The sequence below is a fragment of the Peromyscus eremicus genome, chromosome X, assembly GCF_949786415.1.
Source record: "Peromyscus eremicus chromosome X, PerEre_H2_v1, whole genome shotgun sequence".
Classification (NCBI taxonomy): domain Eukaryota; kingdom Metazoa; phylum Chordata; class Mammalia; order Rodentia; family Cricetidae; genus Peromyscus; species Peromyscus eremicus.
The window spans coordinates 125,225,838-125,241,504 of NC_081439.1; the positions used below are offsets into that span (position 1 = coordinate 125,225,838).

Below are 15,667 nucleotides of genomic sequence, written 5' to 3' on the forward strand. Positions count from 1 at the left end.
ACAATCAGAAAAAGGAGTCATCCTTTAGATATAACTCCCATCCGATCCCATAGTGGTCTGCCAGGCCCTCTAGCACAAGGCAATGATGAAATTGATAAATTATTGATAGGAAATGTGCTGGAGGCCTCAGAATTTCATAAAAAACATCATGTAAATAGTAAAGGTTTAAAAAAGGATTTTTCCATAACCTGGCAACAAGCCAAAGAAATAGTAAAGAAATGTCCTACTTGTTCCTTCTACAATCAAACGCCATTACCAGCAGGATGTAACCCAAAGGGTACTCAGAGGAATGAAATCTGGCAGATGGACGTGTTTCACTTTGCAGAATTTGGAAAACTGAAATATGTACACCACACTATTGATACTTATTCAGGATTTCAATGGGCAACTGCTTTGAGTTCTGAAAAAGCTGATTCTGTAATCACTCATTTGCTAGAAGTTATGGCCATTATGGGTATACCTGCACAAATCAAAACTGATAATGCTCCATCATATGTCTCTGTTAAAATGAAACAGTTTTTTGCTTATTATAATATAAACCATATTACAGGTATAACACATAATCCTACAGGTCAAGCAGTTATAGAAAGATCAAACAGAACTCTAAAGGATATGCTAAATAAACAGAAAGGAGTAACAAAAACCCCCAGAAATAGACTACATAATGCTCTATTAACTTTGAATTTTCTCAATGCCAATGAGAAAGGAACAATAGCTGCAGAGAGACATTGGATAATAGAAAAAACTACAGAATTAAATCAACCTATATACTTTAAGGATGTGCTGACCTCAGAATGGAAACCAGGATATGTATTACATTGGAGACGAGGTTTTGCTTTTATTTCTACAGGAGAAGATAAGCTGTGGGTACCATCAAAATTGATAAAGGTTCGATTTGAACAAGAGAGACCTCTTAATTAGAGGAGGTGATAGTTCATCAACTATCATGAACATCCAATTTAAACTAACTTACACCAGTAACATATATCTTTTCATTTAATCAGATAGTAACTTGCCAAAAAGGAACATCCCCAAAAAACCTTGGGGAAAGGTTTTTGTTTTTGTCTTTTAGGAGAATGAAGGTTAAGGAATTTGAAGAACACTGGACAAATGAGACAACTGAAGAAAAGGGACAAATTGTCTATCCTAAGAAACAGAGTGAAATGGCGATGGGTATGTTATCTAAAAAATTTTATGTCTTCCTAAATGTTTGTTTCTGCTTTTCTTTAAAGATTTAACACTATTTAACTTCTAATAGTCCCAGTTCAATTAAAATTTAAAGCTGACTTTGGAGTTGGAGAATGGCTCGCTCCTTCTTTAAACTCAAGCATGTTGTTAAAAGGAAAATGCAAACTCCCTGTATCATGCCAGAGGAAAAGAGCCATCTTCTGCTATGGGACAGGAGAAAAGCCAAATTAATTAAGGGACTATTCTATTACTAATCTCAAATCTTTGATTCTATTCTGATTCTTTAAACTTTTCTTAAAGTATGAAATTTATATCAAAATTTACAAGATTAATATATATATAGATATATATACATTTTAAACTTTGTTAAGATATGAATGGTCATATAGACTACTAACTAATTCTAAAAAGCTGCATATATATAGTCTTTGTGTTCGAGTCTCTTATCAGTTTTTTGCAGGAAATCACGGTCAGGCCTAACATCAACTGAAGTCTCCAGGAAGAAGATGGGGCCCCACAACAACAATTCCACGTGGACAATAATAACATCACTAAGCTGACAAACATCATCTACAGATCAGCTTTGAACTACAAAGTGCTCAGACCAATTTTGAGAGCGCTAGCTGAGATGATCCAGTCTCAAAGACTACTTGAATAAGGATTTGAGATAAACCCTGAACTTTGGCATTATACACAGACTGGATAACGAAGGATATAGTTACCTTTCCTAGAATTTGACAATTAACCTAAAATTTTTCTTTCAGGATAAAGATAACTTCGCCCATACCCAGCAGGAAGCAATTTCAAGAATACGACACCCACATTCCTAAAGAGGTGGTGTGGGGTGGTTGGTTTTTTTGGTCATTTATGTCTTTTAATGGGTTTTGGGTCTGGGATAATTTTCATTGATTAGTGGGGTTGGTTACAAGTTGTTGTCAAGGGTGAGGAAAAGGGCTAAGCAAAGGAGATTAGATTTAAGGTTCTTATTAAAAAAAAAGAGAGAAAGAAAGAAAGAAAGAAAAAAATGTAAATACTTTACATTGGATTGGATTGTTTTATATTGTATACAAATTATATATATTGAAATTGATATTATTAGAAAATGCTATATGTATATTTCTAATTGTACCATTCATTTAACAATGTAATGCAATTTTCTAATTCTTGAATGTTGTTATTACCAACTATTAGGATATAAAGAAATGAAAGTTAGTAGTTAGACATTATAATAGAACTTGTAGTTATATTAGGTATGTTTTCAAGATTGAGTAGATATATTTTAGATAGACAGGTTATCTTCAAACCCTTCAGAGATCTACAGAATATGGCATTTAAAATGTTTTAATAACTTAGAAAATTTTTCTTTTTTGTTATGACTATGAGACATGTTGGCTCCTGACAGTACCAATCTACTTCAGAGAAAATATGGGCATTGAAAAAACTGTAATTGGAGTTAACTTTCATTGTAGCAAAAGTTAGCCACTGGACAACAAAGTATCCTCGAATCAACTGCTGTCGAACAGGACAGACAAGACACGAAACAAAGGACTACTGATTCTTGTCAAAACAAGTGTGGTTATGGCTTTATCAAAAGGCATCTTCTGAGGCCAGGACAATATGGCACCATCCCTGAAGTGGCCTTCGTAATCCGGGAAAGGTACAGTGCCCTTTTCTTCGAAGGCAGCTGAACAGGCAGTGGGCCGATGGCTTCTGATGTGCAATGGGGAGGTAGCTGAAACAGTTATTCTTGAAGAGTAATTAAGCTCACACCTCTCAACAGAAGAATGGCATTTAATAGAGGGTTGTGGAGAAGAACGAGATGCTGAAATGAAGCCACATACACACATAGCCAAGAAGAATGGACAGCTGAATTAAAAAAACATCAACAATTTCCAGAATTTAAAATCCTGAATCATGACATGAAACTAGTGGAATTCAGGTATTTCTGGTATATAGACGGCTCTCACCCAATGTGAGGTTGAACTGTTGACCTTGTGTACATTCTACTTCACAAATGAGTCTGTCAGATACACTAAGCGTATAGGCTGAAGATGATGCCCCAACACTGCGGAGAAACCTCAGATGATTGTCCAGGCAGCTGGCTGTTTCTGTCAACTCACAAGTTTTTGGAAGTTGCTTGCATATACTTCCTGTTTTTATTTTTTTTGTTAGCTAATACTATTTCCTTCTTGGATCTCTGAGGGAGTTGAAGATTAGTTAGTTATAGTTGACGATTAATTAGGATAGAAATTGAATTAGATACAATAGAATAGATAATGGAATTATTTTCTATGAATTTGTCAAATACAAATGAACTAGACATTGTTTAGGTATTTATTACTTGTATATATTGTATATAGTTATTGTACTTTTGTATATAGTTTTTCTTATGTTAGTTATAAGCTTTTTTCTTTTTTTCTTTTTATTAAAATAGAAAAGGGGAAATATGGTGATATTTTATTTGTATTAAAATGTTATTTGTATGTTAATAAATAAAGTTGCCCGGGGGTCAGAGCTATTAGCAAGCCATAGGAAAGCAGGGCAGTGGTGGTGTATACTTGTAATCCCAGCACTTGGTATGCAGAGCTGGGTAAGTCTCTGTGTGTTCAGGGATACAGCCATTATTGGACACACATGCCTTTAATCTCAATACCAAGCAAGGAAAACCTGGAGGCCTATACAGACAGGCCATGACGAGGCGGTCATGTGGTTGGGTTTACAACCAATGAGAAGGCAGAACAGGAACACTATATAAAGACATTAACACAGGGGTAGTGAGTTCAGAGAGGTAGGACCACTGCAGGAGGAAGGGTAAGGTTTTAGCTCTTAGCTCTGACCTCTTGGCTTTCTTCTTTGCATTGGTTCTGTGTCTCTTATTTAATAACAAGGTTGGGTGCATCTACAAATTGCTGTGGAATGTTCTGTGTGCTGTGAATGTGTTGCTCTGATTGGTTAATAAATAAAGTGCTGATTGGCCAGTAGCCAGGCAGGAAGTATAGCATAGGCAGGACAAGCAGAGAGGAAAATTCTGGGAACAGGAAGGCTGAGTCAGGAGTTGCCAGCCAGATACAGAGGAAGGGAGATGTAAAAGTACCAGTAAGCCATAAGCCATGTGGCAATTTATAGATTAACAGAAATGGGTTAATTTAAGATATAGTAACTAGATAGCAAGAAGCCTGCCACAGCCATATAGTTTATAAGTAATAGAAGCCTCTGTGTGTTTACTTGGATCTGAGCATCTGCAGGGGCTGGGTGGACACAGGAAAACTCCAGTTACAAACAGTACTCAAGGGTCCTGATTATTGATTTGGAATTCATTTCATGGAGTTCAAGGAGATGTTTGGTCACTAAAAAATATGGCATGTGAGCCTCTTGGTTTTTACTGACTGACGTGGATTATGTAAGATTTTGCCTACTTCCTATGTGTTTTCTCACAATGCATCTGATGTTAATTATTTGTACATGCAACTATGCATAGAGATAAGATTTTACCAGGCGTTTTCTTTTGGGCCACCAACCAGTTCCCAAATCATGACACAGAGACTTTTTATTAGTTATGAATGCTCAGCCTTACCTTAGCTCAATTAAAATCTGTTTCTCTTTATCTACATTTTGCATCAACACTTTTTATCTTCTTTCTGTGTATCTTACTTTCATGCTGTCTCTGTGTCTGTCTGGCAGCTGCCTGGCTGGCCGTTGGGGGTCTCTGTCTTTCTCCCTCATTCTTTTCTTCCTTCTACCATTCTCTTTTTCTCCTCCTATTTATTATCTCTGTCTGCCAGATCTGCCTATCCCTCTCTGGCCTAGCTATTGGCCATTCAGCTTTTTAATAGACCAATCAGGTGCCTTAGGTAGGTAAGGTGAAACAGAAACACATCATTTCATAGTTAAACAAATGCAGCATTAATAAAAGTAACACATCCTCATGTTGTTAAACAAATGCATCCTGTAGGATGATATCTTCATTCTTCCTAAGGACAGTTCATTGATTTAGGTCATGGTGTGTGTGGGGAGGGAGTATAACAAAATCCACTAAAAGATAGTCTGCCTTTAGGTGATGTGTTCTCTTTTTGCAAGTATGATGTAGCCAACTACAAAACACAATTCCCATGTGTTGTGGCAAACCACAACCTGAAACAGAGCCCTCCTCTGCTGTGGGATGGTCTGTATGTCAAATGTGTTGCTGATTGGTCAATAAATAAATCACTGATTGGCCAGTGGCCAGGCAGCAAGTATAGGTGGGACTAACAGAGAGGAGAATTGAGAGAACAGGAAGCTGGATGAGGGAGACACTGCCAGCTGCCACCATGACAAGCCACATGTGAAGATGCCGGTAAGCCACAAGCCATGTGGCAAGGTATAGATTAATAGAAATGGATTAATTTAAGCTGTAAGAACAGTTAGCAAGAAGCCTGCCACGGCCAAACAGTTTGTAACCAATATAAGTCTCTGTGCTTACTTGGTTGGGTCTGAGCAGCTATGGGACTGGCAGGTGACAAAGATTTGTCCTGACTGTGGGCAAAGCAGGAAAACTCTAGCTACAAATGGTGCCCAACGTGGGGCAAGAGTTTCCACCTAAAACCTGAGTAAGAAGATTCTAAAACAGAGCTAAAAACAGCTCCTAGTTGTCTCTTTCAAGCTAGCAGCAGCCTGCGTGTTTGAGCTACTATGGCGGGTTCCTGGCGTGCATGCTCGACCTGCAGTATGGCGGGAATGAGGCCTCTGCAAGTGGCACATTAAGCTGTGTGGTGGATTTAGCCTTTGCTAGTACAAAACAAAACAAAAGAAAACAAAAAGAGGTTTCTGGGCTACACGCTGCTTTGATAGAAGCATAGACCCACTATTTCTGAAAGTTGATGGCTCCCAGAGCCGGCAGAAAACGTACCACTGCCATGTTGGGAAGCTGAAGTGGGCGGAGCCAGCAGCCATAGCGCCAGTGTTTCAGGCTTAGAAGGCTGCAGTTTAAAGCAATAGGCTCAAGCTAATATAAAAAATAAGCCACGTAAAGATGGCTACCACACAGAGAATCTGGATTGTGTTATCTTTGGGATTTTTAACTACAGAAAAACATTTGATTGTAAAAGCTGTTGAGTTATGCCAAAATGTATATTTTAAAGGTACCTTGACTTCAAAATTTGGATATAAGGATATGTTGCTTTGGAAAGGAGACTCTGCTTTTGTTCCCACAGAAAGCCAGAGGCTATGGATTTGTTCCAGATTAAGATACATCAGGCTTGACCAGCCAAGACCCCCTGAAAGGTCTCCGATGACACCATGGCCCAGATGATCCAATATCCAGAACCGTTTGAAGGCAACTGGCTCAGACAATACAGCCTCATGGACTATTCCATAATCCTAAAATTTTCTTTGTGTCCCAATAAGATACAGAGCCCCCTCCCGCAGGAAGTAGTAAGAGAAGCTACACCCAAATTCCCAAATATACCAAGCTGACTTTAGAGATATGTAAAGGTTAAAACCTTCCTTTTTAAGAAAAGAAAAGGGGAAGTACTGTGGGATGGTCTGTATGTCAAATGTGTTGCTGATTGGTCAATAAATAAATCACTGATTGGCCAGTGGCCAGGCAGGAAGTATAGGCGGGAATAACAGAGAGGAGAATTGAGAGAACAGGAAGCTGGGTGAGGGAGACACTGCCAGCCACCACCATGACAAGCCACATGTGAAGATCCGGTAAGCCACAAGCCATGTGGCAAGGTATAGATTAATAGAAATGGATTAATTTAAGCTGTAAGAACAGTTAGCAAGAAGCCTGCCACAGCTATACAGTTTGTAACCAATATAAGTCTCTGTGCTTACGTGGTTGGGTCTGAGCAGCTGTGGGACTGGCAGGTGACAAAGATTTGTCCTGACTGTGGGCAAGGCAGGAAAACTCTAGCTACACTCCTCAGCCCCATGTAAAGCACACAGGTAGGAATTCCAAGCCCTTTATTGTTTTCTGTAGAACAATGTTCAAGGGAGATTTTGAAGTTCTGTTCGTATTCTCCAGTGTCTTCATGAGCATGTACTCATTGTCTTACCCCCAAATGTAAAGAACTAAAGTTCCCCTCCTTCCCTCCTCAAATCTCCATCCTCCCTTTGTAGGATGAATCCTAATTGGTCTTAATAAAAAATATTGGTGTAAATGCTGAAAGATCAGCAAAGGTGCCAGACTTCTTAACTCTACCTAATTCTCAGACTGAAAGGGCCAAACTCCTGTCTACACCCCACCTTATCACTTCCTCTCACTGCCCAGCCATGTCACTTCCTGTTTCCTCCTCTGAAGTGCTGGGATTAAAGGTGTGTGCCACTACTGCCTGGCCTCTAGTTGCCAGCTTTGCTCTCTGATCTTCAGGCAAGATTTATTTGTTAAAGCACAAACAAAATATTATAACATCCCTTTTCTCTTCCCAGTTCTACCACAAGAGAATCACAAGGACATGGATCTTTTCATATCAGAATGAATTTATTTTTGCAAATCTCACTGTATAGCATTGAATATAATAAAGGGGCATTTCCAAACAACATGTATATCTGGTGTTTCTGGTTGTGTTCTGAGACTACAGCCTATTGAAATCAGTAGTGGAGATGTGTGAGCCAGCTATGGCGTGTTGTTCCTGGGCTGACTCAGTGTTCATCTCCTCCTGCCACTGGTTGTTGTAGTCCCAGAGTGTGTTCATCTGGCCCTGCAGCTGCTTTTGTTGATTGCAGAGGGTGAAGCTCCCCTGATTCACCTGCTTGTCATGGTAACAGAAGGCAATCCTCTCCTGTTTCACTTGCTTGTCTTGATAGCAGAGTGTCAACATTTGGTCCTGCTCCTGCTTGTTTTGATAGCAGAGGGTAATCATCTCCTCTTTCACTTGTTTGTCTTGATAACAGAGTGTAAACACCTGGTCTTGCAGATGCTTGTCTTGATAACAGAGAGTGACCATTTCTTCTTTTATGTGCTTGTCTTGATAACAGAGTGTAAACATCTGGTTCTGTAGTTGCTTGTCCTGATCAACTTGTGTAATCACCTCTTCTTTCACACTTTTAATTTGATTGAATGGTGTGATCACCTCCTCTTTCAGCTTCATGTCTGGATGGAATTGTGTGATCACCTCCTGTTTCTGTTGCATGTATTGATTGAAGGGTGTAATCACTTTCTTTTTCAGCTTCATGTCTCGATCAAATTGTGTGATCACCTCCTCTTTCAGGCATATATCTTGATCACAGTGTGCAATCACCTCCTTTTTCAGATGTTTGTGTTGCTTGAAGTATGGGATCATCTCTTCTTTCAGATGTTTATCTTGATTGAATTGTGCATTAACCTCTGATTTCAGCTGATTCTTTTGACCAGAGAGTGTGATCATCTGATTCTGTAGTTGTTTGTCTTGATTACATGGTGTATTCCCCTCATCTTGCAGCTGGTTGTCATGGCCAAATTGTGTCTTTACCTTACTGTGCATATGATAGTATTGATTCCAAAGTACATTTGTCTCATTCTGCAGCTGTGTATATTGATCCCACAGCATCTTTAACTTGTCCTGTAACTTTTTCTCTCGTTTACGTCGGTGTTTTTTCTTCTTTTTCTGCCGCTGAGTTTCTTCAGGGCATGGTATTGCTTTTTCATCTTCCTTAGTTTTAGCAGAAGGAGTGGTATTTTTTTTCAAGATCTTCATCTTTGAGCCCCTTTTCAGGATCAGTTTTACCCCTTTTAAGGCATGTAGATTCTAGAAGGAAAGCACAGTGTGACATTAGTTAATAGTTATGTTGTAGGGTATGTGATCACAAGGTGTGAAGATGTTTTGTTGTATAACCTCACCTGTCTAAGGCACCTTCTGAGTGATTTAATAAAGAGCTGATTGGCCAATAGCTAGGCAGGAAAGGATAGGCAGGATTTCCAGAAAGAGATAAGAGCTCTGGGAAGAATCTGAAGCTAGGAATTCACTAGTGAGACAATGTGGAATATTAAAGTAGATTATAGTAGTCTCTATAATACACTGAGTATAGTCAGAAATATTGTACTGAGGATGGATAATGAGCCATGTGACAGAGCATAGATCAATATAACTGGATTAATTCAAGTTATAAGAGCTAGTTGGCCAAACTTTCATACATAATAAGAAGTTTCTGTGTCATTATTTGGGAGCTGGCATTCCAAGGAAAGACCTGTTACATTTGGCTCCCAAAATGGGTTCATGTATATCTAAGTTTAGGGCCTGTGAGTAGCAGGTGTACTACTCTGCAGAAGATTAAGTAGAAACATCTGCCTTAGTCATCAATTTCCCAGAGCTGGGATGGGTAAATGCAGCTCCCAGTTTGTCCCCATGGACATAAAACTTGGTTCTCATCAACCTACAGGGGTCAGGGCCAGCTCCCAGAGCCATGTGCTAAGTGCAGTTGCAAAAGGAGACTACAGATTCATAGAGGTGACCTGGCCCTTTAAGGCTTGGGTCATACAGTCAAAAAAGCCTTCAAGCCTGCAGTAAGCCAGGTAGGTCCAGACCACAACAACCTCTGAACAAGTACAATGTACTTAAAAATTTGCTTAGGTTCTGAAGCTAGACAAGAAAATGATATAGACAGTCATAGAAAAAAATAGTTAAAAAATAAAGTCCTTCAAGAGTGAGTAATATAACTCTAAAAAGAATAAGTCACTGGGCAGTGGTGGTACATGCCTTTAATACCAGCAGTTGGGAGGCAGAGCCAGGCAGATCTCTGTAATTTCAAGGCTAGCTTGGTCTACAGAGTAAGAGACCCTGTCTTGAAAAAACAAAACAAAACAAAACAAAAAAAAAGAATAAGGCATGTAAGTGTAGGAAATATTATAACACAGGGTATTTGAACCTTATATAGTGTTTTATTAACTTTAAATTTTTAAATGCTAATAAGGAAAAACCAATAGCTGCTGAGAGACATTGGATATTTAAAAAAACTACTAAATTAAACCATCCTACATATCTTGAGGATGTCTTAATTTCAGAATAGAAACCAAGATATATTTTACTTTGGGAGAGAGGTTATGCCTTTATTTCCACTAGAAATTAAAAGTTAAGGACTCATTCAAAATTAATAAAGATCAGATGCGACTGGCAAAGACCTCCTGAAAATCTTGGCTGTAGACATGAAGGAATAAACCAAGGAAAACTATAATACAGGTGATATATATGCTGATCCTTTTACATGGGATCAGCTCTGAGACAGAATGAGACATGATAAATCTTGTTGTCTACAGAGTCCTCAAAACTTATTATTACATGTCATTCTTTCATATGGCATGGATGGAAATTTGTATCATAGTTTTGTTATGCAGTCCAAGTGGACTTATAAAGTTTACAGGCCCCTTTTACCTACTCAAACAAGGAACAGAAAATCATCTTTAGCTCACTTAATGCACACTACACACACACACACACACACACACACACACACACACACACACACACACGTAATATATACATATATTTATTATATGTATATTATATATACATATATATATATATTAAAAATGTGTGTTTTCAGAAAAAAGAAAAACAGACACAAATGAAGACAAGTAGCCCAGGTGATCCATCCTCTCAGAATACCTCTATGTCTTTTTCCACACAAATCTGCATCCAAAACAATTTCAAAGCTGCTAGCTGAGATCGTACAACCTCACACACTATTCTAGCCAGGACTTCAGTTAAGCCCCATACTTTCCCATCACACAGAGACTGGACAACAAATGATAAAGATAGCTCTCCCAGGATTTGGCAACTATACAACTTTTCTCAGGGTCTCCAAAAGATGCTGTTGCACCCAGACAGCAGGAAGTATTTTTAAGACCATTATACCCACACTCCCAAGAGTTGAGATGGAAGTTTTTGGGTCATTAGGTGGGTTATGGATTTTTGTCATCATTTAGGGGAGTTAGTTGCAAGTTTTCATTGGTCATGATCAGAGAGAGAAAACTAAGTAAAGAGTGTTAGATTCAGATATCTCTTTTTGAAAAGAAAAAAGGGGAGATATAGGAATGATAGGATAAAAAGGTAGATTATCAAATCTAGTTTTAAACTAAAAAGCAAATAGTAGTCTTACATTGGTATAGATTTTTGTATATTGAAACAAATTTAAGATTATTTTTGTTATAGCTTACTGTATATGTTTCTACTCTTATTTAAGGTACTATACCTATACAGCTCATTTTAAAATGTAATGTAAAGTGCTAGTCCTTGAAAGTTGTTATTACAACTTTTTAGGGTAATTAAGAAATACAGTTTAGTAGTCATCTATAACAATCAAACTTGGAGTCATCTTAGGTATGTTTTCCAGGTTAAACAGAGATATATTTTAGTAGATGGGTGGTCTTCAAACATGTTAGAGAGCTACAGAATATAACATTTAAAATGGTTTAAGAACATAAGACTTTTCATGACAGTGAGACATTGCTTCTAGCAGCACCAATGTACTTCAGAGAAAAATGATTTGCATCAAAGAACCTCCAAATGGAGTTTGCTTTCAAGGTGGCAAAGCTCACCACTGGGCAAGAAACTGTCATTGCTTTAACTACTGGAAGTATGATATCCTGATTTTGCAAGCAGGACACAAAGGAAGTCAACTGCTGAACTTTGCCAAGACAAGGTAGGCCATTCATTCAAAATCCCATTTTACAGGAAAGTCTGTCAGATATTCTAGGCCCACAGGCCAAAGATGGATGCCCCCATATTGCAGAAGAACCTGTGGTGACTGTCCAGGTAGCCAGCTGTCTCTATCATTTCTATAGCTTTGGAAGTTGTTTGCTCTGCACATCCTGTTTTCTCAGGTAATATTTTATCATTCTCAGGTCTCTGATGGGGTTGAAAACTAGATAGTTATAGTTTTACAATTTTTCCTGTTACCAAATTAAAAAAAAAGAAGTCACAAAAGTGATTTAAAGTTTATAAAGGTTGATAGACATAAAAGCTTAAGTTGTTTTTTTAAGAAAAGCATTTAAGATCTAAAAAGATATTTTTAGGTTGGTAATATAAGTTATGATAGAAAGTGATTTAAGTATAAAACTTTGAACACACAAAGATAGGATAGATAATAGAGTACTTTCTCCAGAGTTGCCAAATACATATGGACTGGAATTTGTGAATGTAACTTTTATCTGAATAATTATTCTTATTTTATATAGTTTTACTGTGTTAGAGTTAAAGCCTTTCCTTTTTATTTAGACAAAAATTTGGAAAATCTGTGGGATAATTGGTCACACTGTATGAAGATTTTCACTATTTAACCTCACCTGTCTAGAGACTTTTTGATTGGTTTAATAAAGAAGTGAATGGCCAACAGCAAAGCAGGAGAGGATAGGCAGGACTTCTGGTGAGAGATAGGAACTCTGTGTAAAATCTGAGGCTAGGAATTTGCCAGTGAGACACAGAGAAACTCAGACAGAGACATATGATACTGAGGAGAGGTAATGAGCCATATGCAAAAATATAGGTTAATATAAATGAATTAATTTAAGTTATAAGAGCTAGTTGGGAATAAGCCTAAAATAAGGCCAAGCTTTCGTATTACATAAGAAGTCTCTGTCTCATTATTTGGGAGCTGGAAGTACAAAGAAAGACCTGTTACATGGATATGTGCCAGGAAGCAAGGCTTTTTTAGGGGTATGGGTTGAGCAAGAGGTTTAAGCTAGGCCAGGCAAGGGTATGTTTTCTAGAGGAGGGGCAATGATGGAGTTAAGAATGTAGCTAGAGTTTTCCTGCCTGGCCCATAGTCAGGACAAATCTCTCTCACATGCCAGTCCCACAGCTGCTCAGACCCAACCAAGTAAACACACAGAGACTTATATTAATTATAAACTGTATGGCTGTGGCAGGCTTCTTGTTATCTAGTTCTTCTGTCTTAAATCAACCCATTTTTATTAATCTGTAAGTTTCCACATGGCTTGTGGCTTACTGGTACCTTTACATGTTGCTTGTCATGGTGGCGGCTGGCAGTATCTCTCTGCTTCAGCCTTCCACTTCCCAGAATTCGCCTCTCTCCTTGTCCTGCCCATACTTCCTACTTGGCTACTGGCCAATCAGCATTTTATTTATACAGAGTGATACCCAAAGCAATTCCCCTTTTCTTTTTTTTTCAAAAAGGAAGGTTTTAACTTTTACATAGTAAAATTACATATAACAAAACAATTATCAAGCAAGAATTACAGTTACAATATTAATGAAAATATCTACCTTATATTTGTGAGTCTAAGGTTTTATATCTAACTTATCTTTTATCATAACTGAGGAAATTATAAATATCTAGTCTTCAACTACAGCAAAGACCTCAGAAGGATATAATATTACCTGAGAAATGAGAGAAGGATGCAAGCAACTTTCAGGAGTCTTGCATGGTAGACAGAGACAGCTGGCAGCCTGGACAGTCACCTAATGTTCCTTTGTAAAGTTGGGGCATCTGTCTTCAGCCCACAGGCCTAGAGACTCTCAGTCATTTCTCTCTGTGTCCTGTAGAATGTCTGGCAGTTTCCTCTGTGAAGCAGGAAGCTGAAGGACCATTTTGTCAAGCAAAGTTCAGTGGTCATCTTCCTATGAGTCCTGCATGTCCAGTCGATCAAGCAGTCCAGGCAAGAACAGTTTTTTGCCCAAATGGCTATTTTTGCCAAGGTGAAGATAAACTCCATATGGAGTGTCTTTGATGCCCATCCTTCTCTCTGAAGTAAATTGGTGCTGCCAGGAGCAGACATAACTCACTATCCAGAAAGTCTAAATTTTTTATTTTTTTTTTTTTTTTGGTTTTTCGAGACAGGGTTTCTCTGTGTAGCTTTGCGCCTTTCCTGGAACTCACAGAGCTTTGTAGACCAGGCTGGCCTCGAACTCACAGAGATCTGCCTGGCTCTGCCTCCTGAGTGCTGGGATTAAAGGCGTGCGCCACCACTGCCCGGATTAAAAAATGTTTTAAATGCCATATTCTGTAGGTCTTTGAAGTGTTTGAAGATTACCTGTCTATCTGAAATATATCTATGCATACCTAGAAAACTTAACTAACAAGCTATAAGTTTGACTATCATAGAAGGCTAATTATTAATCTATTTCTTAATTATCCATTACAATTTTAAATGAGCTGTATAAACATAATACCTTAAACAAAAGTAGAAATTACATAGAGTATAACAAAATTAACTTTAAATTTGTATCAATAAACTACAATCTATACCAATGTAAAACATTTCAAACAAGTTGTTGCTCTTTAAAAGTAGGTTCATTAATCTACCCTTTCATCCAGTCATATCAAAACTATCCCCTTTTCTTCTTTAGGAAGAGATTGTATTTATAACCAACCTGTTTTAAATTAAAATGTTGTTTTTTCTCTCTCCCACAAGAGAGGACTCTTTTGATAACTTTTTTTTTTTTTTTTTTTTTTTTTTTTTTTTAGTAATATGTTTGGGTTTAGAAAAGGAATGAGCCAATTCCATCTTTAAAGCCAGCTTGGTATATTTGGGAATTTGGGCATAGTTTCTCTTACTATTTCCTGTTGGAGGGGGGCACTGTATCTTATGGGGACACAAAGAAAATTTTAGGATTATGGAGTAGTCTGTGAGGGTGTATTGTCTGAGCCAGTTGCCTTGAAACCATTCTGAATGTTGGATCATCTGGGCCATGGTGTCATCAGAGACCTTTCAGGGGGTCTTGGCTGGTCAAATCTGATGTATCTTAATCTGGAACAAATCCATAGCCTCTGGCTTTCTGTGGAAACAAAAGCAGAGCCTCCTTTCCAAAGCAACATATCCTTATATCCAAAATTTGAAGTCAAGGTACTTATAAAATATACATATTGATTTAACTCTGCTGCCTTTACAATCAAATATCTCTCTTTAGTTAAAAATCCCAAAGACAACACAATCCAGAGTCTCTGTGTAATATCCATCTTTATGTTGCTTATTTTTTGTACTACCTCTATTATCTCTTTAAATACTTTATTTTTAAAAACTATTTCTTTATATCATTGTAAATATTTCTTTTTTTCTCTTTTAAGCCTACATACATTTTTACACATAATGTAAACCATTTAAAGCAAAAGATAAAGCTCACTTAAATTAGCTATACTTACCTTTTCATCACCTCTGGAAGTGGATTCACAGCAGACCTCACCAGAAACCAGAGTTCTAGGCTTTAGTGAAATCTTGCCCTTCAGAGTTAGGTTGGTATGTGAAGTCGATGGGTCTGTCTTTGTGGTACCCACATGTGACTTCTTCTTAAACTTGCCCATTGTGAAGCCTCACAAGGGTCTGGCCCAGAAGGCCAGGTAGTGGAGTTATATACCCTACAAGAACAATGGAGGCCACACCCCCTAAGCTCTGATTGGTTAGCTAAGTCTGCCACAGCCAATAGTGGCAAGCATGGGTTCTGACATCACAGTGAATGCCCTCTCAACCCTTAGTTAATGGTGGGAGAGGCCAGGTGTCTAGGAAACCAAGGTGAGGCTCAGACAACAGAAAGTACCACCCTGACACCTCTGATAGGGGAGATCCTGG

The 15,667-nt window shown here is 38.1% G+C and overlaps 1 protein-coding gene across 1 annotated transcript; it reads right to left on the reverse strand.

Annotated features, from left to right (window-relative positions):
• Nucleotides 1–7,712: 7,712 nt before the first annotated feature.
• LOC131899095 (golgin subfamily A member 6-like protein 6) lies at nucleotides 7,713–15,463 on the reverse strand. The gene is made up of 2 exons (XM_059250473.1): nucleotides 15,244–15,463; nucleotides 7,713–8,894 (listed from the first exon to the last, which is right to left on the reverse strand). The coding sequence occupies exons 1-2, from the start codon at nucleotides 15,400–15,402 to the stop codon at nucleotides 7,743–7,745; spliced, it is 1,311 nt and encodes a 436-aa protein (XP_059106456.1). The 5' UTR covers nucleotides 15,403–15,463; the 3' UTR covers nucleotides 7,713–7,742.
• Nucleotides 15,464–15,667: the final 204 nt, after the last annotated feature.